This window comes from Etheostoma spectabile, chromosome 8 (assembly GCF_008692095.1).
Source record: "Etheostoma spectabile isolate EspeVRDwgs_2016 chromosome 8, UIUC_Espe_1.0, whole genome shotgun sequence".
NCBI classification, from domain to species: Eukaryota; Metazoa; Chordata; class Actinopteri; order Perciformes; family Percidae; genus Etheostoma; species Etheostoma spectabile.
Window position 1 is genome coordinate 8,723,854 of NC_045740.1, and position 25,451 is coordinate 8,749,304.

Here is a 25,451-nt window from a genome sequence, read left to right on the forward strand (position 1 = left end):
GAGGATTTCGTTTCTGCAGTCAGGTCTTTATGTCACTAAGTGCCCCAAGGCCACAACCAGAGCTACAAGAAAACTTCCAGGAAACTCCCTAAAACAAACCACAGTGCAATCCGTCTGTGGGTTTTCGAATAAAAAAAGAGATATTTCCGTTACTACTTTCAGTGGGTTATTTTTTAAAGGGTAGAAAGGTTTATATTCTCCCGAAAGCTTGGGCTTCATTCCATTTCCCGAGTATTTTGCCTCTGATTGTCTTTTGACAAGTTTAGATAACTCAATGTGGATTGCCTAAAGAAAAAAAACAAAAGGTGCTGTAAAAAAGCGGCTTTCTGTAAATCTAAAGTTGGAAAGAAGACCCAAACGGGAAACTGCTTATCTTTAGAAAAGGGTGAAGTTGCAATTTTAAAAATGTCCAGCAGGTGAGAGTAGAGGTCTAAAACACAAAGCATCACATTTAGACCAATAAATCATCCTTAATTTTTTTTTTTGCTTATAAATTTTAATGTCCATTCAAATGACTTAATATCATATTTTGTAAATACTTTCATTAGGCTCATCATTGCAGGTAGTAAAATACTGTACATTCTGCATTCTTGTTTGTGCTTCATGACCTTGTGTGCTTTATCTTTTTTGTAAGGAACAGACTGCAGCGAAATAACTTTTTTTTTTCTCAGCCAGTGTTTAATCCAGCGTTGAGACAAGGGTGTAATTACCACAGCAGCAGATATTTTCGTTTTGTCTAGACAAGACCAGAAATATTTGTGACGGTGGCAGTGTGCCCTATGGGTCAGGTCATTGTAACACTGGCAAGCTGTGTTGTAAACAGCTGATGGAAATGTTCTCCGTCCACAAACTCTTCCAAATCAGACCCAGACTGCAATGAACTAAACCAATGTCCATAAACTGAGATTATTGTATTTTTTTGTTGTTGTGATTACCTGTAACCTAGAGTATTTATCTGAATTATAGTGTGTGTGAGTCTATTTTGTAGCTGCACGCGTGACTCTGGCTCATTCTGACCTTTACTACTTTTGGAGCGCAGGGCGTCAGAGTGACCATGTTTAGCTCGTGTATGTGCTATTTTTACCAAGTTTGCCGGACAACTCTGAGCAGTGTGGTCACATCTGTAGACTGCCAGATGTGCAGTTTGTCAGATCCTCTGTGGAGGATTTGGCATATTAGATGAACCATACAAACAAGACAAAAGAGGCCTTCAACAGAAGTAGTTCGCAGGAATCCTTTCTTTTTTTTCAGGCTAATGTGTGAACAACTTTCTTTTTAAATTCTGTGAACTATTTTGACCTTAATGAGACAGTATTTTAAATCAATTGTTTTGTCTGTGTGCGACAAACGTTGGTTCAAATGTTCCAGATTGAGATTTGATAATTGTTTTGTTGTTTGCATTTTCTGTATATATTTATATGGATTATAGAGTTTATATTATTTCTTCATAAACTGAATCAGACGTACATGTTATCTGATGCAAATTGGTGCATAAAGGAATCTTTTGGGTTCTTTGTTTATACATCTATTTGTTACTGTCAGTCCACCACTTCCACCTGATGGAAACAGCTCAACAACTATAGGATAAATTGCCATAAAATTTGGTACATACATTCATGTCCCCCTCAGGATGAACTTCAATACGCTTGGTAATCCTTTAAAGTTTCTTCCAGTGCCATGCAAGATCAAAATTTCATTTTCAAATAGTCGTACGTTTATGACCCAAAACCAATAAAACTAATGGTATTATCATCAGCCTCAACCAAAGTAAATGTTAAACTAAGAGGATGAAGATGGTAAACCACCTGCTAAACATCAACATGTCAGCATGCTGACATTTACAGAACCATTAGCATGGCTGTAGACGGGTCGAATTAAGTGTTAAATTAAATGTTACATGGTGTTTATGTGTATTTCTAAATTCTATTGTTGGATATCTGCTAGGACAGATTATGGCAGGCTGTTCAAATATGTATGGTCATATTGTCAGATGCTGATTGGTATATAATATTAGATTTATTATAGATTAGTTGCCTGAGGGATGCGTCACGTAAAATGACCACACAATTATTCACTGTTAAATAAAAGTCCAGACTTGACAGTGTGTTTTTAGCATTGAAATTTACTTTTAACCTTTTACTACAACGTATTTGATCATTTATTTAGGAATAAAGACACAAATTTATTTGTATAGACTGATGGTTTTGGTGGCTATAATAATGGGGCTGTAATAGTGTGTGTGTGTGTGTGTGTGCGCGTGTGCGTGTGCGCGCGTGTGTAAAAAGAGAGAGAGAGCACTGGATGGAATTCATGGCCAGATTTGAAAGAAAGGTGACGAGGTGGATGGGCCAGATCACCCACATATTCTCACCTTGGTGGCCGGCTCCAGTTTCAAGGCTCTTTTTAGCATCTCCATCGCCTCTTTGTATTCACCCATGTCTGACAAGAGCTGAAAGAGAAGATAGAACCGTACAGTGTGAGCAATGGTGGCAGAGAGAAATAATGCAGCAGCTCTTTCTTTCTCTAAAATAATTAAATCTAATCCCATTTTAGACTAATTCCTCTTCCTTTCAGGAACGCTCCCTACAATATTCTATGGATTGTTAAGGATATAATGAGATGCTGACATGTTGTCAGTCAGTAATAACACAACAGGATGGGCCCCCACCTTTCCCGCCCTGTAAAGAGACTTGACATTGTTTGGATCGAGGGTCAGAACGTCGCGGCTGGTGTGCAGTGCCTCACAGTACTGCTCCAGTTTGAGCTGAGCGGTGGCCAGGTTGTTCAAACACTTCACCCGGTAGTCTCGCACCTCCTCCTCCTCCGTCTTCATGCCGCCATCACCACCATCTGTACGGAGACAGAGACACAAAACCACTGACTTTGCTGTGGACATTTCATGCAAGTCTCTTTATTAGTGACACAAAAAACAGATTAGTTCTAAGAGAGGACTTATTCTAAAATCTTGCAGAATATAAAAAATATTTGGACTTTCAAAAAAAAAAAAAAAAAACTCTCTTCGGGTGTCATTATAACGATGGTTCATGTTCTGTGTTTTTATTCAGCTGGATATTGAATTTTTATCCTTGGCCCGAGTATGATGGGTGATAAATGTCAGCAGCTCTGGGACCACATCTGTGTGGATGCAGGTCTTTTTTACTACACTTTAAAATAAAAGAATAAAAAAATTTAAGTTGGATTATTTAAAACCGCATTAACTGATGACTTGGCCACTTAGAGACAACAACACCAATACGTGATCACTTTCTCAGCTGATAAGACAATTTTGTTAGCTAATTGCCTATTGCAGATCATACAAAGCATCATTATCATTAATTTGGATTAGTGTTTTTGTCCGCTTGATGAATTCAACTTCAAAATTCTCTCCTTGTAGCTCTGTTTTTGTTCTCTAGCAACTCCTGAGGGAAATATCTGGCTCTTTAGCTGCTAAATGCTCCACTATGGCAACATGGTGGCTCAGTGGTTAGCACTTCTTAGATATGTGTCTATCTGCTGTGCCGTGCTGAGTAGGTAGTGTACTGAGTTTTGTTTAGCTCTAAACAGCTGTCACTGAGGTTGATAAAAGCGGTGAGTGAACACAACCAACAAATTTGTGGGCCCGAAATCCAAAACAACAGCTTAAAAAGCAACAGTTGAACTGAGGGGGACTGCAGAGTTAGGTGAAAATCATAGATTAAAATCTCTTTACTATTTTCTTTCTATCCTTTTTTTGGTAATCCCCTAAAGATTCGGTAGGAAATGCCAAATGTGATCATGGGATTATTAATGCTTTTAAACGTAATCCCTACTCACATTGATGTATTTACTTCCATTAAGACAGTCACCTGTAAGATTCGTGATAAAAATCTGCCAAAGATTGAGTGTGATCACGTCTAATGTTTATGTGAGTGCATGTTTAGTTGAACATGATTACTGGTTAATCAATTACAGTGCTTTATTAATTCTATTTGTCATGAATCATATTTGTCTAAGTCTGATGTGCCCAAAATAACCCAAAAAGAGTTCAGATGTTGGTGTCTATGCATCGTTATAGATATTTCTGTTCCGGTCATCTTCTAAGCCGCTAATTACATGAACTCAATGTCATGATAAACTTTTCTCTTCAGTGCCACAGTGAGTTCACACACTGGTCCTCCTTCATTGATGCATTATGAAGCAGTCCATGTTTTTTCTCTTCATCGTTCAGTCACATTTTCCTCTCTGGCCCACGCTGCCTCGTCAATGATTAAAGTGATTAAGGAGGTGGAAATAATATGAAAGTTGATAAGCTTAGATAATGCAAAAGAATTAAGCAAAAACATTTATCGTGGCGCTCGGCTCAGATAGAGGTGGCTCTGCATGGTGATAGCGTGATTAGTGTGATGGCAGACTGGAGGAGAGCTCTACATCGTTATGTCATAATGGGCTGAGACGGATGTGGAAATGTTGTATTTAAGGTCTCGATCAGATGCAGTGTTTTATGTTTCTAATGCACGTGTGTGTGTTCATTTTTGTGTTTTCTATTTCCATTTTCACTTTTTCTCGTGACGATAATGCTCAAGGCAACTACTACAACAACATATTTCTGGTACTGCAACAGCATGGAAATATTTTCTATAAATAAATTCAGATTTTTGATGATGGGTTACTACCTAGGCTGTGTGTGGTTAGCACATCCAGAGCCATACAATAGGCTCTGGCAGCCATGCTGTATTCCTCCCTCTGGAAATGAAAGTTTCCTTGCTCTCGTTTCTTGTTGCCAATGCGGATGCGGTCTGCGATGGGCAGAGTTAACGGGTCCGGTTTCTTTCTGATCTCCAGCAGCTGGAGCTGGTAGAGTAAAGGAGCCCAGGGTGGAATATCAGGCTCTCTGCACAAAGACAAAAACAAAGAGATGATCAATTTCATCAAGGGGCAAAGAGTAAAAGAGCCACACACTCATCTCTTAAAAGATTATTTCAATCAATCAGGAAATCAATCTGTTTTTTCAATACCAGCTTCAAGAAAAGCAGAAGCTTTGAGTTTGTTGTGCAGGGTGTTGACCACCCTGCACAACAAACTCAAAGCTTTGTAACTCATACATGCAATTTGATCGTTTTCAAAACACAGTTCAGTGTTTTATGGTGCCAAAATAGATGCATTGCTGTGGTTTTACCAAAACTAAGAAAGGCTGTTTTTAGATGTTTTCTGTGTCAATCATTTCACTGTGTCCAACAGCTCACACAACTTAAAATCAACAAATCTTTTCTGAGAGACTCTGATTCATCTAAAGCAGACAAGAATTTGAAATTGGTATGAACCTGTGAGCCATCGGCAGCTTCAACTTATTCAAGAGTCACTCAGAAGGAAAGTTAATTTGGTTTTCAATCATCTGGCTCATGTGACCACATGTCACACGATGGTCCATTATCAGTTACTCTGTGGAGGCTCTGGTTCCAAAGGTAGGAGGTAGGTTAGTAGGAGGTGGTAGAGTAGGATAGTGTAGGTAGGTAGGTAGTAGGTGGTAGGAGGTAGGTGTAGGTAGGTAGGTAGTAGGTAGGTAGGTGGTAGGTTTAGGTAGGTAGGAGGAGTAGGTAGGTAGGTAGGGTAGGTAGTAGGTAGGGTAGGTAGTGTAGGTAGGGTAGGTAGGTAGGTAGTAGGTAGTGGTAAGGTAGGTTAGGTAGGTAGGGTAGGTAGGTAGTAGGTAGGTAGGTAGGTAGGTAGTAGGTAGTAGTAGGTATAGGTAGGTAGGTAGGGTAGGTAGGTAGGTGGAGGTAGGTAGGTAGTAGGGGTAGGTAGTAGGTAGGTAGGTAGTAGGTAGGTAGGTAGGGTAGGTAGGGGAGGTAGGTAGGTAGGTAGGTAGGAGGTAGGTAGGTAGGTAGGTAGGTAGGTAGTAGGTAGGTAGGTAGGTAGGTGAGGTAGGTAGGTAGGTAGGTAGGTAGTAGTAGGTAGGTAGAGTAGGTAGGTAGGTAGGTAGGATAGGTAGTGTGAGGTAGTAGGTATGTAGGTAGTGTAGGTAGGAGGTAGTGGTAGGTGGTAGGGTAGGTAGGTAGGTAGGTAGGTAGGTAGGTAGGTAGAGTAGGTAGGTAGGTAGGTAGGTAGGTAGGTAGGTAGGTAGGTAGGTAGTGGTAGGTAGGTAGTAGTAGGTAGGTAGTAGTAGTAGGTAGGATAGGTAGGTAGGTAGGTAGTAGGTAGGTAGGGTAGGTAGGTAGGTGGTAGGTAGGTAGGTAGAGGTAGTAGTAGGTAGGTAGGTAGGTAGGTAGGTAGGTAGGTAGGTAGGTAGGTAGGAGTGAGGTAGGTAGGTAGAGGTAGGTAGGTATGTAGGTGTAGGTTAGGTAGGTAGGTAGGAGGTTAGTGTAGGTAGTATAGGGGTAGGTAGGTAGTGGTGAGGTAGGTAGGTAGGTAGTAGGTAGGTAGGTAGGTAGGTAGGTAGGTAGGTAGGTAGGTAGGTAGGTAGGTAGGTAGGTAGGTAGGTAGGTAGGTAGGTAGGTAGGTAGGTAGGTAGGTAGGTAGGGTAGGTAGGTAGGTAGGTAGGTAGGTAGGTAGGTAGGTAGGTAGGTAGGTAGGTAGGTAGGTAGGTAGGTAGGTAGGTAGGTAGGTAGGTAGGTAGGTAGGTAGGTAGGTAGGTAGGTAGGTAGGTAGGTAGGTAGGTAGGTAGGTAGGTAGGTAGGTAGGTAGGTAGGTAGGTAGGTAGGTAGGTAGGTAGGTAGGTAGGTAGGTAGGTAGGTAGGTAGGAGGTAGGTGTGAGAGAGAGAATAAATGCAATGGCAGTGGCTCAAGTACATTTTTGTGCAATGAAAGGGCTAACATTATTGATTGTAACAAAGTAATTATTGAAATACTGCATGTTACCTGATGTTTAAACATCCAAACATGAGTGACTAGTGGTTAGTTTACTGTAACCTTAACAATCCTAATACAAAAAAGCAAAATAATTCAATTTTGAGATGAACCTGTCAGTTTAATGAACTCAACATAAGTTCAACACATTAGCTTTTTTTCAATTAAGTTTAGCTTCCCGCATACCCTCCCCCGTGACTGTTCGCATCAAAGTGATAGTACTGGGAGTTGTGTCAGATGATGAGTTATTCAAACTTGTTGTGTCCATGAAGCAAATTCTGTCCGTCTAACAGAATTAGTTGTATCCCCAGTTACTGGGAGGCTGTTTCCGCAGCTGGGATCAGATTACCCTTTCACCTCTCCTCTCTGGAGACCTGGTTCACTGTCACGGGAGTGTAAAACCAGCAGCTGATCAGAGGCCTCTGAAACCTGAGCCGGAACCCTGGGCTCAGCACTGGAAGAAGTAGTGTTCAGAGACGTTTTGGTTTAGGGCCGTGGAAAGGTAGATGTTTCTTTTTTTATTTCATTTTCTGTTTATATTTTTGATATTGTCATATATTTTGTTATTACTTTTTCATCACTATAATTTAGTCATATTTTCTGTATGTTAATGTTGTGTTCTTTTTAACACTGTGAAATGTTAACCTTATTTAAGTGGAGGCTTCAAATAAGCCCATTGGGTTTTCTACCTCTCCCTTAACTGTAAATGATGTGCTTTATTTGTCATTTTAAGTTCTGCAAAATAAAAACTAAGCTAGGCTAAAGATGCAGTTTTTTTTAGAAGACGGTCTGAACTATATTTGGCACCAGTGTTTAGTCCTGCCCACTTGTTTTTGCATACCACTGCATGTTTACCGAGTATCAGAGACGAGTTGTGGAACAGGAGTTCAAGAGCAGCAAGGAAGTGGACAGTTGATTAATTTATGAAGAATGTATAGCACGTGGCTTGGGTCGCACCAGGTAATGTTAGTCATTCTAAAACGGGCCTATTACTGTACATCTGACTATTAGAGATGGATTTCTTCCTTGCTAATGTTATGTGTTGTGATGGCATTCTAAGAATGTGACACTATCACCAAATTATCCACTGCACAGTGTGACATGGACATACTGTAGCTGGTTGTTGCCCTTGCATACTTTTATTTACTCTTATCTGCAAACGTTACATAATATGCTGAAGGCTGCGTATTATGTAACGGTGTGGGACTTATTAACAATAACACACACAGTGTCCTGCCTATACTGCTAGTGGCTGGCTTCAGATTAAATGGACTTCTCTAAATTCACCTCTGAAGCCACTTTTGGTTTCAAGTTACTGAATAATGCACACTAAGAGTCTGTGCTTCAAAAACAAGTTTATACTGAGATACATACAGATGAAATGAAATGAGAAACCTGGCTCTATAGTATTTCTGATTCTGTGTCCTAATCCGTATCTGAAATCATGACAGCTTTGGGTTTGTAAATTACGCCGCATCAAACCCCCTTAGTCATTATCATCATTAGATATTGATTTTTATTTATACAAAAGTAACACACCCACTTTGCTGCTCATGACTCATACAGGTCAGGACGCATTAGATGAGAAGTGGTGACTCATTTGTTATTAATCGATGCAGGCGCAGCTGAAAATTAAATGTCCCACATCAAAACATCATGAATCCCAAATGATGTTTTATCCTACAAAGGAAACAAGTCCCAAACACTGCCTGCTCACTGTCTGGCAAAAAGCAACTCTTTACATGCAGGATTCAACAGGTGACCTTTGCTGCATTATGTCATTAAGCTCAGCAGCTAAGGAACAAGCAGTAAGCACAAAAACACTAAAGGATACAGAACACATTGAATAAAGGGGGAAGCTGAGCATCCATCCTGAGCATTAAACAAAATGGGCATGATTGGCGAGCTGTTGAGTGTAATCTGAGAATGCAGTGTGCTGACAGATCTATAAGTATGACGGTGTCATGTGGGTCACTGGTGATTAGTACCACACCAGTGTGCTGCTGCGCTGAGCTCAGCCAATGAGCCCCCGGGGTCTTATTAGTGCAAACAGGAAGCAGTCGCTGGTCAGCGGGGTGAGATCCCTCCGCAAGATCCCAGCAAAACCTGAACCAGCAGATCCACGTCCTATCACACAAGGCTGCAGAGCCGGCCTCCCTGCCTGCTTCTAAAGACACACAAACGTGATCTTGACAAACTTTAATTTATTGATGGTACTTGATATTTTTTTTCATTTATTTTTTATTAAATATACACCTTCCTCTGTGAGCTTGAAAGTACCAATATACTAGACTCTGAAGCTTCACCACTTTCTTATGACATAGGTACAATTTTTTTTTAAATGTTTTGCATATCACAGTGGTATGTTGAGAGTCGTTGTTGTAGATTTAATTAAAAATAAAACACACTGGGTTTTCCTTCCCTCAGTTTCAAACCATCTTGCAGAGAAATGACCGTGATAGCTGCCTCCTGACCTAAACCAGAGAAAAGGTCAGTGAGAAGAGACAGAGAGAGGTTGTTTTAGGCTCAGAGCCTGAGGGCGGAAGAGATCAGGGCTGACTTAAAGATATGAGACATTTGCTGAGGCAGCAGCTCAGACAGCACAGAGACAGACAGACTCATGCATACAGACTTTCTCTGCCCACGTTCATGGGAATGTTTACTGCAGGTCACCAAGAAAACCAAGGCTAATAACATAAATACTGTAAGTGTCTAGATGGAAATGATAAATATTTAAATAGTAACAAAAACTAGTTGTTATAGACCTTGACGCAAATGATTAAGAATTAAAATACAAGAATGTGTCAGAATTGTCTGTTAAATATGAAGCTACAGCCAGGAAGTGGATATCTTAGTTTAGCATAAAGACTGGAAACAGTTCTGCACCTCTAGAGCTCGCTTATTAACATCTTGTTTGTTTAATCAAAAAGGTGTCTTCTCATATATTACCTTGTAACCTTCAACCACAACGTTCAATAACAAACTACACAACAGAAACTACACAAATTTTTAATCTACATTCATAAGGACACTCAACCGTTCGTCAACCAGCAGTGCTTTTATTGTGTAATGCGGCGGAATTTCTCGTATTGTGACTGTAAACAGATCCCATGAAAAGAGAAATGTTTCCACTCATCTTGTGTCCGTATGACTGAGGTGATAAGGACGACAAGCTTTTTTCCTCCTGTGTCATGGGAAGATATGCACTCATTCTAGATGAATTTGATACGTGTTGTGGCTTAGCAAACTTCCTCATTAAGGTGTATGATAGTGCCGCTGACTCACCCTGTTATCTGTCAAGCATGCCCCTCGCCGCTTTTAATGAAAGGAAAAACTCCCAGAGGGAAAACAGTGGTCACTTTGACGTCATGCTCTCCGTTTGAAATGATGGAAAGGCCAGCGATGTACCTCAAACTGGTTTCCATGGCTACAACCTACACTAATATACCGTGATAAATGTTTGCAGCTTGTATGATAAAACCAAATCCAAGAGGATTTAGGAGGTTGTTTATTTATTTTTTACGGCTGAAGAAAACAGGTCTGCAGCTGCTGACGTATAGTGTTGTCTGTTTTGACTCTTGAATGGACACACAGCACCAATACACTCGTGCAAAGGAGCTTAGCTTAAATCCTGGCATTTGAAAGATGTCATAGCTGGTTTTCCTCACTTGCTGCCATTTTAGTTAATTTGCAGCCAAACAGCCTGCTAGTACAACCGGAGATCTAGAAACTAACATTGTAAGGCTTTTCAGCTGCTGCCTCTGCATGTGCTTTCCTCTCCTTTTTGTTTTTATTTCCTCCTCCAACAATGAGCCAATGAAACTGTGCTCCCAGGGATCAAGGGCAGCTACTGCCTACATCCTGGCTGCTGAGCCCCTCAAAAGTCCCCATATAATCTCCAGCAGATTTCCTTAGCCTGTTAAAATGAATCCAATCTCAGCTCTGGACTACCTGCAGGGTGGCTGTTTATTAGCAGGGATGCAGCAGCCAGGCCATTTCAGAGAGACTCTGGTTACACGACTTACCCAGCTTTAAGTAGGAAAAGTACAGCAGTTATCTGCAATAGGAAAGGTGTAATGGGACCTCTTTAAACATGAAGGTGTGCGTACACAAAAATTGTAAAAACATAACTAAAAGTATATTCAAACAGTTATGTTTATATTCACTGTTTGTAATAAAAATGCATTGTGAGTGAATGTGTGAGTGAGTGAATAAGGGAAGTTCAAAGCTGTTAAACAGAATAACAGCTTTACTCTGATTCACAGGTGAGCAGGACAAGTTTCAGATTCTACCTTATGCAATGATCGGAAAGCTCTCACAGGTTTGGGCTCTGATGTGTGGCAGCATCTAGATGAATAATTCCTCCAAAAAAAACAACTTCAAAGCTTTTTGTCTGCATTAGAGTTGATGAGAGCAATCTGTCTTACACAGAAATACATCACCAGAGGTCATTATCTAGAATATCAGACTGGCTGTTATCTGTGGAAGATATCTTATCCCACGATTGACTCTAAGTCCATAATCAATCAATAAGAACAGGCAGACGTCTCTGAGGTGTGCACAGTGCGGTCAAGTGGCAATTTCTCATGCAGCCCCGGGGAGTGGGGTTTAGTGTCAGTGGATTCAAATGGGAAGCTGTAGTTAACGGCAGTGACAGCTCGGTTCTTTCTTTACACATATGTTATGTCTATTGATTACATAAACCAAATCTCTGGCAGTTTTGGATTTCACTTGTGAACTTCAAAGCTTTCTAAGTTACGACAAATTCTGAGAGAGGAGCCAAAAATCCTTTGAAAGATGAAAGTCCTCCTCTTCCATTACGGTTAAACTTCACATAAATATCTGCTTAATTCAGTGGGCATATTCTTTGCTTGCTGTTTAGACACACAATTTTATTTTGTACTGAGATCAAAGATTTTTTTTTTGTACCTTTTAAAAAATATATATTTTATATCATGTGGGTGTGGCATTTATCATTATTCAACAGCAGAGGTGTTGTTTGCCCCCCTCTGTGGTTACAGAATTGCAAACACGTTAGTTTTATATGCTTGTATTCACATTAGTGAATGCAAGCTGCTCATTACATTATGTATGACATTCAGGTAGCGGAATAAATGTCATAAAGAGATATTGATCAGAAACTAATTTCCCTTCTAAGTCCGAGCTGTCACACATGCATGTGCCGAAACCAGATAACTTCCACCGAGAAAATGTCACCGTGTCTCAAATGTTGTTTTGCAAGGCGCACAACAAACGGACAGCAGTTATCACGCTCACTGACTCATGATTTAATAAAGATGTAACTTTAAAGCCGCATGTGCACCTGTACAGTTACACCTGGCCTTCATGTTATTAATGTTGAACATATTAGAGGAGTAATTTAAAAACACATACATTCTGTGTACATGCTCACTTTTCTGAAGTTGTGCAGCCTGTGTAGATCAAACAAAAACATAATTATCATTCACTGTCGCTCTCCTGTCATATTGCTGTCCACAAGAAATATGAATCCTCAGTCAGAGTGTGTCTGTTATCTAACCAATAAAGATCCAGCCTCCTTTCAGCAGCAGCCGGCTCTACCTCCTTGTGCAGCCGGTGAATCAATAGCAGAACACTGAACTCCTCACTTATTAATCTGGTTGTCACGGAGGAGCAGACGGCTTCTGCTGGCTGAGTAAAGCAAATGTAGCAGGGCCATTAGCCCGATCCTTTAGTCTCTCTCTAATGGCTGTGCAGAGCTATGAGACCTGAAGCATCAATCATGTCAAAGAGACACATTTCTTAGGAGGAAGGGCTTGACTTTACTTGACCAGAGCCAGTGGCAATGGCATAGGTCACTGCCATCACAGAGAACCTAGAAAGCAAACTCAAGCAGCCCAGTTACAAGGAATTTCAGGCTGGTTTTGCTCTTCTTATATTGACAAACTGATTTGTTTTCTTGCACAGATAATGCAGTGTTTTGCTATACAAAAGCTAACTTGTATTGCCCTTCGTCATCTGGAATGGGAATATGAAACATGACCAAAGTGCAACTAATCCTATCAGTGCTATCAAACAACTGAAAGTGTTTTATTTATAATGAGATCTACCTATTTAATCCCTTCAGCTTAATCACTGCACATCTGATTTGGATTTTAAAGTGAGGACATCAGTGGGAGTCTGCCAGTCATTAGGAATATTTTTGAAAGTCTATTGTGTATGCATGTGAAAGACTGCTGCAGACAACTGATGACGGAGCCATGACGCAGCGAGATGACTCACACTCCACGTCCACACTGACAGTACCTCTTCAACCCATAATATGCGCACACACACACACACCAGCGCCACTTGTCAATCTGTTACAAATCTTCTTCCTCCGGGCTCGCATCGGGCAGCACTCGCCACCTCATATACCTCTCCAGCAGCAGCACTGCTGCACAGAAACATTCTTATGCTTATTTCCTTAGATACAGTGTGGTTGTTACTTCTGCCAAATTAGATTATACATTTTGCATGTTAGTCTGTCAATACAGACTCTGTGTGTGTGTGTGTGTGTGTGTGTGTGTGTGTGTGTGTGTGTGTGTGTGTGTGGTGTGTGTGTGTGTGTGTGTGGTGTGTGTGTGTGTGTGTGTGTGCGTGTGTGCACACACACAGTGTCTCACTGTCTTGCCCCTCCACTATTCCATCTGTTTCAATTACAAATGAACAAAATATATAAAGTGGGTTTATGAGTTGCCCCAGACTGCCTGTCTGTGCTCACATTACAGTTTGAAATGTGTATCTTAAATTGAAAAATCATACTAAGAAGTGACTTCTCAAAGCCACAAATGACGAGTGGAACTGGGTGGTCCTCAAAGTCAAAGAATCCCAGAAACAGCTTTTGTTTTTAAGCAATGAAAAGGGAGATTGAAAGCAGCTATGATCACAAAGCCATGGGTACATGATACAGGAAAGTCAAGGCCGGTCTAAGCATGAAACAAACTAGTTTGTACAATGTGTGGTAGGCAAGTGTTTATAGCTGCTGTTATCGTAGAGAAGGGTGGGACGTAAAAATTGTTCAAATTATCATAATGGCACACTTTTGGTGAATCTTTGCACTCATTGTACCTCAAAAGTGATAAAAGTAATTGTTATAAACAAGAAACAAGACTAACGTCTACAGAAATGCTAGCGGCTGTACTTAGATACAATAGTACTTTAGGCTACATGCTAAAGTCAGAATGCCGACATGACACAATCACAGTGCTAACATGCCGTTGCTAAGCAGGTACAATGTTAACCAGGATCACCATCTTAGTTAACGTGTTAGCATCCTAACATTTGCTAATTAGGGCTTAACACAAACTACAGACGATGCAAATGGAAAGGTCATTAGTTCTGCAGGTACGTATTTGGCCATAACCCACAATATTATGACACACACAATCTCAAAATGGTGATAGACCAAAGTAAGTTGGACACCAAATTTTAGGGCAATCCATCCAGCAATTAATTTAGACATTTAACTAAAATCCAACAATGTCAACCTCATTGTGACGTTAGAGGACAACTCATATGATTGCTGAAGTCTGTAGAAGACATTCTCTGAGAACTATGAGTGTCAAAAATGTGATCAGGGGTTTCAAACCCTTAACACGGGGAAGGTTTTTCAAGTTATCAAAATGTTTATTTTCATGGAGCGCTTTTATATTTTAATTTAGACATAGCTTCAAGTCAGACACAACCAGCTAATATAACACAGGACAGTGCATACTGGGCTCACAAGAGCACATTAGGCTACTTTTAAAATCCAGCAATCTATTTTCTGTCATGCCACGAATCTCTCTCTCCCATCTCTCTCTTGCTGTGTGCAATGTGCACAGGAGATATAAATTATTTAAAAAAAAAAAGTGCCTGTCATGGGTAGGAAAGGTGTTGGTGGGGCTGAAGTGCCTCTTTGAAGTCCCTCTTTGCATGCCACGCTTTAGAAAACAGACTCTGTCGTAACATCGTGGTTATACAACACAGCACACCTGATGGCACAGTAGACAGGAGGTGATGTGCCAGTGTTGACAGTGTTCCAGTACAGACAGCATGTTTGGACACCAAGTCCTCAGTGTTACATATCATAGGTGAGAGTAGGACAGCAGGTATAGATCTCAAACTTTCTGATATGGATTCTAGCAAGATAACAGATGATCTGTTACAGTGTGAAAACATCTTAAGAGGAAAATCGTGTCTACATTCTGGGTACCAACAACTATTTTAGCATGCAGCAGAGATGATGAGGATTAAGGAAGCCGGATAAGAAAAAGAAAAAAGTCATCATCTCACAGGGAAGACATATTAGGCAATATGCAGCAAAACAAAGAGCAACAATGTAAAATCAGGATATTACGTCAATCAGGAGGTTCCCATTTACCACGGCCAAGACACAAGATTGCTTATTGATGTATTTTAACCAGTGGTGGAATATTTAGCCAATAATGTAACAATATAATTATATTACTCTGTCAAGTACTTTTGGTTTGACACTTGGAACATTTTGCTGATAGCATTATTGTACTTTTGATTGCAGGACTTCTAATAGTAATAGTACTTTTACATATTGGTATTGATACTTTTACATTTAGGTTCTCTATTCCACTAGTGGCGCTGTGGCAAGGACTGCAGTGCAAAAGTAAATTTACTACTACATCTACCTAAAATTGAATAAAAGAACATTACAGTTGGGAATATTTATTATCCCACTAAATACCCCCTAACCACGGAAAGCAGAAGTAGATATATTACAACTGAGGCTGTGTCGATGAGTGAGATAAGCCGGCTAGCAGTAGGGGAAAAAGGTAAACATCCAGGGAGATTAGATAAAGGATATGCACAGTTCAAACACTTGTCTAAGGGCAAAATGCTGCTATGGCACCAAAACAATCCACAATCTAGTTTTCAGAGGTACAAAAAAAGAGTCTATTCTAATAAGATTTAATTCATACGATTTATTTTTAGCTTTCAATGAAGCTTACTAACTAAACTAAGGTGGCAGTGGCAAACTGGAGAGTGCATGTTGATTGAGAGCTAAGCCTGATCTTATCTGGAGCATGCTACAGCTGTCAGTGCTTGCTGACCTGCTCCTGGAGCGTGAGGTCTGGGTGTGGTTTCTTGTCAGCCTGCTGTGTCTGTGCCGGGAAAGAGACACACAGAATCCAAAAGTACAGTCTGAACTAACTTGTTACTTCGTCACATGAATCACATCTAATTGCCCCTGGGGGGGACGCACATAGTGTTTTGAATTCAACTGAAGACAAACAGTAAAACAAAGAAACTTCTTTACACTGGTGTCAGTTATGCTAAATAATAATTTTGCACCAATGTGGAGAAGACCAGTTTAGGTTCATCAATGTGTTTTCCACAGTTCTCAAAGGTCACATTATTTATTTGACCCAAGTGGTTTGACAGAGTAAGTCACACTACCTCCAGCACAGAGAGGAACACTTCACAGATTTTTATATGTGGACAACATGCATCTGGTGACAGGGGAGGAGTGTGCATAAATGTGACAGACACCCGTACAACTTTGTGGTGAGTGAGTCACTGTACCTGTCTACTGGTGAGTGCTCTATGTAATGAAAAGCTTAACTGCCAGTTCATGAACTTCATTAAGTGATAGGAAGAGAGAAAAATACAGTTCCTCAAATGACCACTTGAGCCTGGCTCCAAAAGCAAGTCAATGTCCATAGACCCCCATGTTAAAGGTCCCATGGCATGACAATTTCCCTTCATGAGGTTTTTTAACATTATAAGGAGTTCCCCCAGCCTGCCTATGGTCCCCCAGTGGCTAGAAATGGCGATAGGTATAAACTGAGCCCTGGGTATCCTGCTCTGCCTTTGAGAAAATGGGCTCAGATGGGCCGATCTGGAATCTTGCCCCTTATAAGGTCGTAAGGGGCAAGGTTACCACCCCTTTCTCTGCTTTGCCCACCCAGAGAATTTAGCCCACCCATGAGAGAGAGACATCATGGCTTTCAAATGAGCAAAGTGGCAGTTGGTCAAGGCCACACCTCCAACTTCCAGCTTCCACCTTGCCCCCCCCCCCCCCCCAGCTGGCTGCTAGCTGGCTGGGGGCTAACTGTGGATGTGTGCCCAGGGCTGTTGTCTGCTCTCATCCCGACTGAAGTCTCTTAGCGGCGGGGAGTGATGCAAACATAGTGTTGAGTGCCAGCTGGCTAAATTAGCATTAGATTAGTCGTCCATCTACATAGCTAACGTTACATGGTGAACTTAATTGTGGGGTAGCCCAGCACTGTTAACCGTAGTCAAAACAATCATACTGAAAAAACCTTTATGAGGGTACTGAATGTTGATATAACCTAATACTCTTACAGTACTGTTTAGCATGAAGCACTTGTCAACATAACACATTATAGTGAGTTGGATTGATATTGAAATATCACATTAATAAATTAGTTCTCTACTGTGTTACCGAGTTGCAAAGGGGCATGTAATTAATTTAAAAATTATGCTGTGTGGCAGAAAAAAATGCTGTATTACTGCTACTGAGTATAATTCTTTGACATTGTATGATTTACAATTACTCGCTAACCATCTGGTGTTTACCGTGTTTTGAAGGTAGTTTGAGTAACTAGGGTCAAAGGTTATATGACTGAATTGACAGGCGACCAAGCAACACATTGACACACGCATTGATTAAAATGACAGATTTCTTTGGGTTTAAACATTGTTGGAAACATTTGAGATGATGTACTGTAAGTACACAACTCAACAAAATATATAACATAGCTTTAAAGTAGAAATAAACATGTTTCCGGGGGGAGTTTGTTTATAACTCAGTTAAGGGCGTGCCGCTTTGAGTAACAAGTAGGTGCTGTCACAGGAGACTGTAGTCTTCCTTCAAACAAATAACAAAACCCACCACACACCTTGATGTATTTACACCTACACTATTCTAAATATTAGACACTGTCCATAATTTACTTGCTACACTATGACAGCTTGGCAGTTTGACAAAACAAAAAAACACCAGATCCCATTAAAACTGCACAGCCTAAACAAACAGATGATGAATATTACGCAATAACCTTCAATCATCGAGCCAAGCAATAAAGAACTTTCCCATGAATTAAAGCCTCCCTAAACTTGTTCCAACCTGCCACTACAGTGCCAGATCAGTAAGCCCGGTGTAATCAAAGCTCTAACAGCCATCAGGCACACCTCGCCCGGGGTCAAAGAGAGGGAGATTCATCGCTCTTCTCCCACAGTAGAACTTGTTGGTTTTTCTCCCCTCAGAAACTGACAATGATAGCCATCTGGTGTGTCTCCACAGTGTCTCTACTGTTCCATTAAAGGGTATTTGTTGAGTATGTGATTATATACTGTTCTATTGCATGTTGTGGTTCACTCTATCTGTGCGTAAAGTGTTGGTTCACAGACGCTGACAAAGCCATTTATTATTTGTGTTATTATGTGGGATACACCGGGGTTCAATTCTGGGTCCTCTACAGTTCTTTCTGTCAATACTACTACAAGGAAGAAATGTAATACAATATTAAGTTTTCCTGGATTCACAGGTGACAATATATGTCCCTCTAAAATCCAGCAACTAAGCTGAGCTGAACATACTGAGAACATGTGTGATGATGTCTGAATGACAACTTTCTTCAACCTTTCTGGATATTTGCACATCACTTTTACAATGATGTTGTATCTGACAACCTGGATAACATGCTACACTACTGTGATATTTCACAGTTCTCTAAATCAGAGAAATAAATTCAGTTGTTAAATAGTGTTTCCAACATAGAATTACAACCAAATTGATGAACTTCCTGCAAACATCTGACCTGGAATAAAGTTGTTTAAGCACTAACATCACCAAAGCCTAACTAGGGTTGGGCATTGTTTGGATTCTTTCACTTTTTTTTTTTATTTATGAATAAAATTCAAATTACTTGTGTTTAAAGTTCTGCATTGTTCAATTTCAGCTGGGTGACGAATGTTGTATGTCTCCCCATGTTTCCAATCTATTTCTTCACTGTCTAATATCAAATAAAGGCAAAAATGCCAAAACAAACAACGTATTATCTGACAGTCAAGTCTAAAAAGTTGGGCCTTTTCTTTTTGGCACAAAATGGAGAAGGTAAACCAATTTGCGTGATTTGCATATTTTTCTACCCTAGTGTACAATGGTGACAGATTCCTTTCCAAAGAAATTAACAAAAACACATTTCATGCTGTTAATGACTATCTTTATGTCCCGAGTGTGTAATATAAATGTATGCTTCTGTGTGTATAAAGTACTTTTGTACAGGCTGTTTTGTTGATAAATCTCTATATACAGTAAATAAACTTGAACTTCAGTACTAGTCATAGATATCACACAAACCCCTGGTGACACGTTAAAGTAACCGTAGAAAGATTAACTGGCTGACATTGTCCATCTGGACTTGGATTATCCATTTAACCATTTCACATCCCAGTGGTCTAATTAACTCCACTTCAACATGTGCAACTGAGGTAGTTTTCATTCCTACCAAGAGTAAGGGTACAACAACACCTTTGCTGTCAGCTCTGGAATTTAAGCTTCTGTTTATACTTGTTGACAGCTTGCCAAAGTAACCTCACAGCACACAACATTTCACACTGAAGAAGTCTTTAAATGTGCTGTGTTTCGAATACAGCTAGAAACAAATGCATGCACTCTTCATAATGGGGCTCATATGACGCTCATTTTTCCTGTTTGTCAAGTTTAGTTTTATTCAGAAAATAAAGCGGTAGCCAGTGACACTTAATGTTGACTTTGGGAGGACTGATGAGGCAAACCCCCAGGGGGGTTTATGAGTGTTAAAGTGGGCCCTGTCCAGAGATAAACAGATGTTAGCTTCCACTTCTCTCTGATAAGGACTTGCTGACTGAGGGGAGGCAGTCTGTGTCTTGGACTAAGTAGTATGTCTCAGTGGGGAATAGCTTTGACGTATACTGCGGTTCCTCGAAAAGGCGAGCATGATGTCTTTCGTCACAACTCCACTTTCAAAGGCTTTAATGTCACAGAAACCCATCAGAGTTTCTTACAGTTGATCTAGTCCCGACCAGCTTGTCTGTTGTAATCCATCAGTAAATGCTCTAGACTTTTCTGGGGATTTCATTATCCTCATATTCATCTTTTTAAGGAGTAGCAAGTCTGATCACATCAGACTCTGCAGCTAGCCCATCACTCACATATCGAGCTAAAGACCACTCCACTGGGCTGTGCTGAATCACACTGTCTGACCAGCGTTGCACACTGTTCTGATAAATAACTGTGAAGTGCTCTTAGCAGCACTGTTTGCAACAGAATGGCAGAGTTCAATCAATGCATCTGCCAGAAAACAGAAAAGGCTAATGAGATTTCCCCTTTATTGTCTCTCTATCATTTTATAGCACAGACACACTGTGGCTGTCAAATATATTCTGAAACATTATGTCTGTTGCTACTTTTGATTATCATTTGTGTTAGCTTATTTGCTTGAATATATATTTTTTAAACTTTGGTAACAGATCTCAACAGGCACGTCTGACAACATGCTAGATGCAGGCGGTAGATTCATATTTACTTTACAGACATGTGTGTGGTATTGATTTTCACATCTAACTCTCTGAAAGAAAGAAAATAATTGTACTTTCCAAAAAATTTAGATGACCTTTTTTTTTTTTACCTTTGAGTTGAGTTTGTTACATGCTGTTTTATAACATATGTTCTTGATTTTACCACTTTTCACACCAAATCTAACAAATGCATTTAACTTCAGTGACTAGAGAAAAGCACATTGAGAGCAACTAGCAACTTCAGTAACTGAATCATGTTTAAAGAGCTGGCATGAAGCTCTGATTATCTACCTTATAGTACAGCTACATTTCACTCCACAACACACAACCCCATCAGCTGCATCAAAACAATCATTAACTAACCTCCCATTGCCTCTTTCTTTTTCTCTGCCTCCTTCTCCACACACGACAGAGGGCAAGAAACTAGACAACACCTCAGAGACACCTGGCTCTCACCTCGCACACCCCATATCCCATCATCCCCTTCACAGAGCTCCATAATCAGAATCAGCTTTATTTGCCAGGTGTGAGGACACATACAAGGAATTTTGCTTTGGATTATACATTGCTCACAATGTGCTTACTCATACAAAACAAACAACAAAAATAAACAGTATATACACCCACTATAACAGAAATAATATACACAGGTTGAGGCAATAGAGCAATAATAATACAAACAGGACCTCACACACAGAGAAAGCTGAAACAGTATAGTACACACACACACAGAAAAAACAACATGCTTTCACAACACAGCTTTCAGCACATTTGAACATTGCGTTGTCAATGTTTAGATGGACTGTGTTTTACTTTCAGCCTGTAAAAATAGATTCAAATTATAAATCTAGCTCTGTATCCTTCATCTTTTTAAGGCTTTTAGTGCCACATGATAATTCTGGGTGCATGTTTGTTTTTATGCATTACTCCTCTGTACAGCTACTCTGGTAATGGTAGAGCATGTCCTACACGTAGCTGAATGGTCGTTTAGTTATGACTGCGCAGTACATTTCATCCAAAATTCAAGTAGATTCTTTATTTCAGTTTTTTTCTGGCTTTTTATCCTAACACCATTTTGTGCTGTCCACTCATTGAGCACAAATAGCTCTAGGTTAAAACTATCTAATAATATTTAATTTACTCTAATGGGTGTGGGCTTACATTAACATGGGCATAGATATAATCGCTTTAATGACCACAATTTTGCTGTTTATAAAAGACCTTACAGTACATTACTGTCTGCTTATAAAGTCTTACAACAGTGAGAACTACAGAAAGTACATATTCAACCACTCAACATAATCAACCAGCGAAAAAACTAAACACATTGCTTTTACCTTTTTTTTCTCTAATCATTCCATTAAAGAAAAATATTTTCATGAATATGTTTAGTATACACTATCACATCAAATCACTGTAATACATTAATTTCTTGTTCTCACGTGTTCATGTTATTTAAAGTAAACATTTAACTATAAACAATGGGTTTTCGTCAGCACCACACATTCTCCTCTGCGTTTACACTGGATCTCTAATGGTGTAAAGGTCGTAAACCTGAGCCATTGGCCATAATATAAATGGTGTCCTCTCATAGGTTGTGAGGTTACAAGCACAGCATTGATAGGCTGCCTCTGAAGGGTGTTAGGAGAAAGCCATCTGCTCCTGTTTATGGTTCATTAACCCCGCTACCCCTGGATAACCAGTCTGCCCCCACAGCAACAAGTAGTACAAGAGGCCTACTTAGATAGAAAAGATTATAACTGGCTAAGCTTTGTTTCTGCTTCAACGTGCCCCTTAATTCAATAGTTCATCATTGAACAACAATAACTAGAAAAACCTTACCTTCCCAGAAGTCCATAGGCATACTGTGAATCTGCCAGCAGTAAGGTGATCTCTCCCTTCTGCATGGACATGACACACTCCTCCAGTGCCTACAGGTGTCAAAACGTAATGTGTCATTCAGATGACTGACTGAGCTTTTTTACATAATTACACTAAATGTATTTAAGTATAACTTTATGTTGCACATTTTAATGTCCTTAATTGACTAAAAGATCGGATGATGAATTCCAAGTTTCAAGCATATTGAGAAGGGTCTGTGCAAGAAAAGGGCATAACTTGAAGGGGGCGTAACTCAAAGAAGGGGGCGTAACTTGAAGTTGTCCAAATCAGAGTCGAAATTACACAAGATGTCAAAATGAGATGTTGTCGGCAAAGCTGTACCGGGAAAGACACAAGACTGTGTGCAGACCTCTGAACAGAAACATCTTCATGACACCCTGGATTAGCTTCTTAGCCTCTTTGCTAAATATCATGCCCCCTCTCTCTCCCCTTTCCTGTCTTCAAGCTATCCTGTCAATGTTTTTTGTGGTCAAATAATTTTTGATCTTTTTTTATACATTTAGAAAACAGTGACAAACAATTACAAACAATAAGCTATTCCGTCAATTAAAATCCATTAAAAAGCCCAAAAAAATAATAGAAAATGGTTTTAGTGATCCTTAGACTTTTCTGATAATGCCACCGACATTGCCACTAGCCTCAGCTGCACTTTATGTTTTGCACTAATTTTTACTATTTTTTTGAATATGTAAGCATACTACCACCATAATTATTATAATTATTATGGCGAACATGGAAAACATTATACCTGCTTAACATCGGTATGTTAGCATTGTCATTGTAGAGTTAGCATGCTGATGTCAGCATTTGGCTCAGGCATCATTGTACTTAAGTTCAGCCCCACAGAGCTGCTAGCATGTCTGTAGTTGTTTACAGTCTGTATGGGTCACAATTAAAGTGTGATATAATATGAGTGCTCTAGAGTGGAGAAAGCTACGGATAAAAAGTTTTTACCTGGTTCACATCTCCTTCCCCGATTACAAAGACAAGCCTGCTGTCCTTCTCCACTACAGTGCGGTCCTCCAGGACACATTGCATCTTCACAGTAACCTCCTCGCCCCAGGCGGGGCTCAAGCCGTGCGGGGATCTGGAATCAACCACCTTCTTTCTCAACAGCTGGTCTTCTGCGTGAGGAGAGAGGAGAAGGTCATACAGAAGGAAGCTGGCTTAATCTGCTGGTTGTTGGTAAACACCTGCTCAGAAACAGCCACGAACATGCCGAGCTGGAGCTCAGTCACGTTTTTGTCACTTTTGTTCTTTTATGGTTTCAATACAAAATTAAACATAAGTTAAAGCTAAAATGGCTGTATTCGAAATACTGAAAAAGCTCCAGGCTGGGATTGCCTCCAAACAGCTCTAACAAACCATTCCCCTATATTGAAATACCTAGGTCTACATGCACTACCATTGACGCGGGGCCGGATCGGCTTTCAAAACAGAGAAGCTTGGATGATGACAACACACACACAGAAGGAGTGTGACTTCATTCTCTGCTAAGGACGACATTAGTCCGCTATATCTTTATATAGCAAATATTTGTTAGCTACTATAGGCTATTATTGTTCTGAATGTCAAGTACAGTCCCTTTATATAAATGAGAAGCATTAGTTTCTACTAAGTATGCTCACCTGTAATGTCCTGCCAATCGTCTGCCGCAAACAGCTCTTCAAATGTGGAGGAAGTCCACTCCACCATCGCATATTCCGGAAAGAGACTCTCTGCTGAGCTGTCTCTCTCTAAGACATCTTCCTCCATTGATGGGTCTTCAAATCGCACCATCTTCCAGCTGTTTGTTTTCTTCAGTTTCCTCTGCTCCTTGCATTCTTTGTCTCCACAAGATGGTTTTTTTATCTCAGTGCTTTTACTCTCTCCTGCGCCGTTCTCTGTTTCAGCCTGCTCTTTTACACTCAGCTCCTCGGCTTCCTCTGCAGGCCCACATGGCAGCTCAGTGCGACTGTCCCCGTCAGCGAGCTCAGAAATGGCCTCCCTTACCTCAGCCTCTTTACCCTCCACTGCAGGGTTGTTATGCTCTTCACAACATGGCTCCGTCTCCATTATACTGCAGTCAGAGATGGACACCACCTGCAATAGCTTCCAAAAGTGATGATCCTCCTCGTCAAAGCCAATGTTCCAATTAGGCGCAGGTTAGTAGTTCTGTTGTTAACCAACTTCTGCTACTTACACTCTGTTATAACAAAGAAAATATCTCCATGATGCAATATTTATATAAAAAAAGAAAAAAAGAAAATCCATGTTGTGTTTCATTAAATCCATCTCAGAATGCATCCCTAAATCCTGGCTTCATCTAAAGTTCTACAATCAAAAGCCTTTGAACTGCACTTTGAACTCTTCTCACTCCTACTTGTGTCCTTCTTAGTCTACATAGTCCAGTCATATGGCAGCAACATAAAATGATCAATGTAAAGAAACTGTGCAGCGCAACAAAGCACTCCCAGCTAGCAGGCTTGCGCAGTGGTAATCTGCAGGATTAGAAGAGAAAAACCTAATCTGCCAGAACGTCTGTAAGCTTCTTAATGACTTTACTGTCGTGCCCCACAACGCAATGTCCATAAATGCAATCTACCAATAAGATCTCAGGAGATACAAGCTATTACTTAATTTGCTTTGAGTTACATTGGGAGATTTTTATTTTCACTTTTTAGGAAACCTTTAGGCCATAAAATTTTACTTGATAACAGATTAAACACAATGTTTTTTATGGTGTAAAACATTTCACATGTGTATAATTCGTTTGGGTAGATTCACAATTATTCTACAAGCTGCACATATTGCAAAGTTTTTCACCCATGAAGGTCATTAAATGAAGTTTGCTTTTTTTCAGGTTCATCAAGAACTAAATTATACATTTTCCGATCTTAACATAAAGATAAATTCTAAACTACTATTTAAGTATCTAACCAGGAAAAGTTTCTTCTCTTGATTGGTGCATATTTATGTTAAGCGGAATATGACTCAGATGTACAAACATCTATGGTATTTTGGGAGATTGAGCTATCTGGTTTTAAGTGACAGTTTTAAGAAAAGTGAGGTTTATATTCTAAACTTTTAATGAGATTTATCTCATAATTAAGCATAATTATCTCATAACGGGATTGACCAAAATGGAAGGAGTCTCTGTCTGTCTCTAGATTTTATTGACAACCATTCAT

General features: G+C 40.0%; 1 protein-coding gene across 1 annotated transcript; it reads right to left on the minus strand.

Annotated features, from left to right (window-relative positions):
* Positions 1-27: 27 nt before the first annotated feature.
* fkbp16 (FKBP prolyl isomerase 16) lies at positions 28-24,424 on the minus strand. Its single transcript, XM_032524124.1, is given in 9 exon segments — positions 28-70; positions 72-88; positions 157-285; positions 2,372-2,449; positions 2,669-2,850; positions 4,653-4,870; positions 22,222-22,310; positions 23,236-23,405; positions 23,910-24,424. Coding segments are annotated over 9 exon segments (1,353 nt in total). The 5' UTR covers positions 24,337-24,424.
* Between the last annotated feature and the right edge of the window lie 1,027 nt (positions 24,425-25,451).